Genomic DNA, 3,078 nt, shown 5'->3' with positions numbered 1-3,078 from the left:
TGAGTGTGTGTGTGTGTGTGTGTGTGTGTGTGTGAGAGAGAGAGAGAGAGAGAGAGAGAGAGAGAGAGTGTGTGTGCCTGGCCCAGCATCATAAGGACAGGGTGACTTTGAGTAGGAAACACAGATGCAAACTCACTGTATGCGCATTTGACATATACACCCACAAAACATCCCCACTGCACCTACATAAAAATAGCCAGCTGTCTTTTTTTGAATTCCTAATTAAATTTCTAAAATAACCACCATGATTAATCAACACTTGACTGTCTCTCTTGCACAGTCAGAAATGATCCACAGCACATCCAAGAACCTGCTGAGCTCCCCTACAGCGGACCGTTTCATTGCCAAAAATACTCAACAATACAACATTAACACATGCATACTGTAAAAAAAATTTCAAAGTTGTAAATAAAACAAAGATTATTGGAGTATGTTTTACATGAAAATGCTATTTCAGTCTTTCTAACTCAAAAGTTCACATTTAATTCAATGTGTTATTAGCTATTTCTCTAATTAATTGTGAAATTTTTCTAGCCATTTCTAAGTGAAAATTGTTTATATATTTTTTTTCACTGCATAGAAGCACAAAAACAGTTAGATATGGAGTCAAATATGCAAATCTGACAAAGTATTGAATATAAACATGTGCAAATCACTTAGAAGCGCATGTCCATCATTGACACCAGATGCATTCGTGTACAAGTCAATCTCTTACCACGCAGGTGTCGAGAAACCCCTTGCACTAAGTTGAGGGATGTGCCAGACTTCTTTTTGGCAGCTATATCCTCCCATCGTCTTGCCACCTTGCCCTTGACATCCATTCCCAGAATGCCTTTGTGATCCTAAGTTCACGAAGAGCACATCCACCTGTGACGGTCAGAGGTCAACTACTCTTGACTTTCCTCTTGTGGAGCTTTTGATTCTGCTTGTCGATACGTTCCCGACTTCCTTCTCGCCATACGACGTAAGTAATCAAAATGGAAAACCATCCATGTCCTTCCAACGTAATAGAAAGAAGTGGGAATGTGTGCATGTGTGCAGCACCGGTCTCAACATCCTTCTGTCTTTACTCTCTCTGCAGGAACGATTCCCCTTGCGCCTCTAGCCAATCGTTTGTATGGGAATGTGTGATGTCATCACAGATCTGAGTGTAATAATATGACGGAATATGAGTGTAATATAATGACGGAAGGGGGAGTGGTGTGCGTGTATGTGTTGAGAGACACATAGCCTGCCGGCACGCACACTCTTTAAAGACCGAACCGGGCAGGATGTGCTCGGCACTGAAATTTCCTAAGATCAGCTGAATTCTCTCTCTCCCCTCCCACTAAATGTATTGGATTCTAGGGTTTAGGAAAAGCCGCTGGCCTGAGCTGATTAACTTTGCCCAAAAACACTGCTCGATCTGATTTACCGCTCCCAGCGGCTTTACAAAGCTCCTAGAACAGTCTAACAAAACAAATAGCCCTTCACTGCTGGATGCATTATTGAGATGCAATGGGGCCTTTTATGTCAAATTGTGCTATAAACAAACAAGCTGTATTGCTGGGTTTGTAGTATATATGAAATTAATATTTTAGAATGAAATACAGGTTGTATTTTGGCTTGAGATGAATGAAAGAAATATTTTATAGAAAAGCGAAAACTAACCCACTCCATTGTTGCAGGTTTTGAAAATAAAGATAAGAGAAAATGAAAAGCCGGGGGAAAATGATAATCATTAAAATTATGATAGTTTCATTAATCATGGGTATAATTTTCTTCTTTATTCATCTCCTCCCAAAAGGGTTTTTAATGATGGAAGTCATTAATATCAAATGGCTCCTGTCATATGCTATCAGTCTACAGTTATCTTCACTTCTCAAGCCTGGAATCTGTCCTGCAAAATCTTTAATGAAAATCTCTCTCTGACAGGTATACGCATGCATGGATTTATTTTATGTATTTATTAAGAGGGCGTTATATCAAAGAGACAGAGTTGCAGTAAAGATGTCAGTATATACGTGGTCTGCTACATTTATTTATATATTTTTAGTGGCTAATGTTCTCTGTTGACAGAAGATTTGACTTTTTAATGATTCATATATATGAGTATATATTTATTGTACATATTTACATATGAGCACAGCCAGCAATGCTTTGCTGTGGACGCGACTAGTCTCTGTCCATGGTCCTGAACTAAACACTGGGTACTGCATTGAGCAAAAACACCATCATCACTCCAAAAGAAAACATGCCCCGAAAACAAGATTTATATATTTTAATACTGTACAACTGAAAATAAAACATTTTTCTAGATTTATAGATTATACAGGCAAATCAGATTTGGAGGTGACACTCTAGGAGACCCTTCAGACTAAAGAACAATCCACATGAGAAAGAAAAAAGACAGCATTTTGGAAAGGCATTCATTCTAAACATGGGATTTTTTGTCACTAAAAGAAGGTTGTGTGAAGGCGGAGGGCTATTCTGGACTAAAGATCTGCAGAGGTTAGAGTACAAACAGATGCTGGGTTAGTGTGTCTAATACCTGAGGCTATCAAACTAACCTCATGGGTCTCCCCTTCTAATGCTCGAAAAAGACAGGACTCCAGTTACAGAAAGAAAGAAAGAAAGAAGGGCATTACACCACCTAGTGGTATAATCAAGAACTCAAAAATACACTGTTACATTGTTGTTTAGGCTTTAGATGAAGCTGTAAATGTAGCACTCTCTACCTGGTGATTTCCCAAGAGACATTTTTATTTTATGCTTGCCAATTAATTTCGTTTTTGTTATTTATGAAAGTACACATAATAATTAACTAAAGAAAACCTGTGCCTCTTAAACCACATTGTGCGGCATTCAGCTTTTAATTGAAAATCTATTTTTAAACTTGAACAGGATGCAATTTTAATTCTTAAGTAACTCAGATGAACTGAAATTCAAAGAAATTCAAAAGTTCCTCAAGACAAAGAAAGTTTGTCAAGATAAACTTTGATCACAAAGCCTTGTTTGAAAGTTTAAAAATGTAATTTGAATATTTTATATGACTTAGATACATTGAATTTTGTTATTTTAATAATTATTTTATTATGT

At 37.2% G+C, this 3,078-nt stretch overlaps 1 protein-coding gene across 1 annotated transcript in view; it reads right to left on the bottom strand.

The window, feature by feature from the left end:
* syne1a (spectrin repeat containing, nuclear envelope 1a) overlaps positions 1–1,110 on the bottom strand; it is a 133,452-nt gene extending 132,342 nt beyond the window's left edge. Inside the window, exon 1 of the mRNA XM_016548796.1 lies at positions 716–1,110. Within this exon, the coding sequence (XP_016404282.1) occupies positions 716–821 (106 nt within the window). The 5' untranslated portion in view covers positions 822–1,110. The remainder of the gene's footprint in view (positions 1–715) is intronic.
* Between the last annotated feature and the right edge of the window lie 1,968 nt (positions 1,111–3,078).

This window comes from Sinocyclocheilus rhinocerous, unplaced genomic scaffold (assembly GCF_001515625.1).
Source record: "Sinocyclocheilus rhinocerous isolate Xijiao unplaced genomic scaffold, SAMN03320098_v1.1 scaffold1606, whole genome shotgun sequence".
Lineage (NCBI taxonomy): Eukaryota > Metazoa > Chordata > Actinopteri > Cypriniformes > Cyprinidae > Sinocyclocheilus > Sinocyclocheilus rhinocerous.
This window is presented reverse-complemented; position numbering and strand designations above follow the sequence as displayed.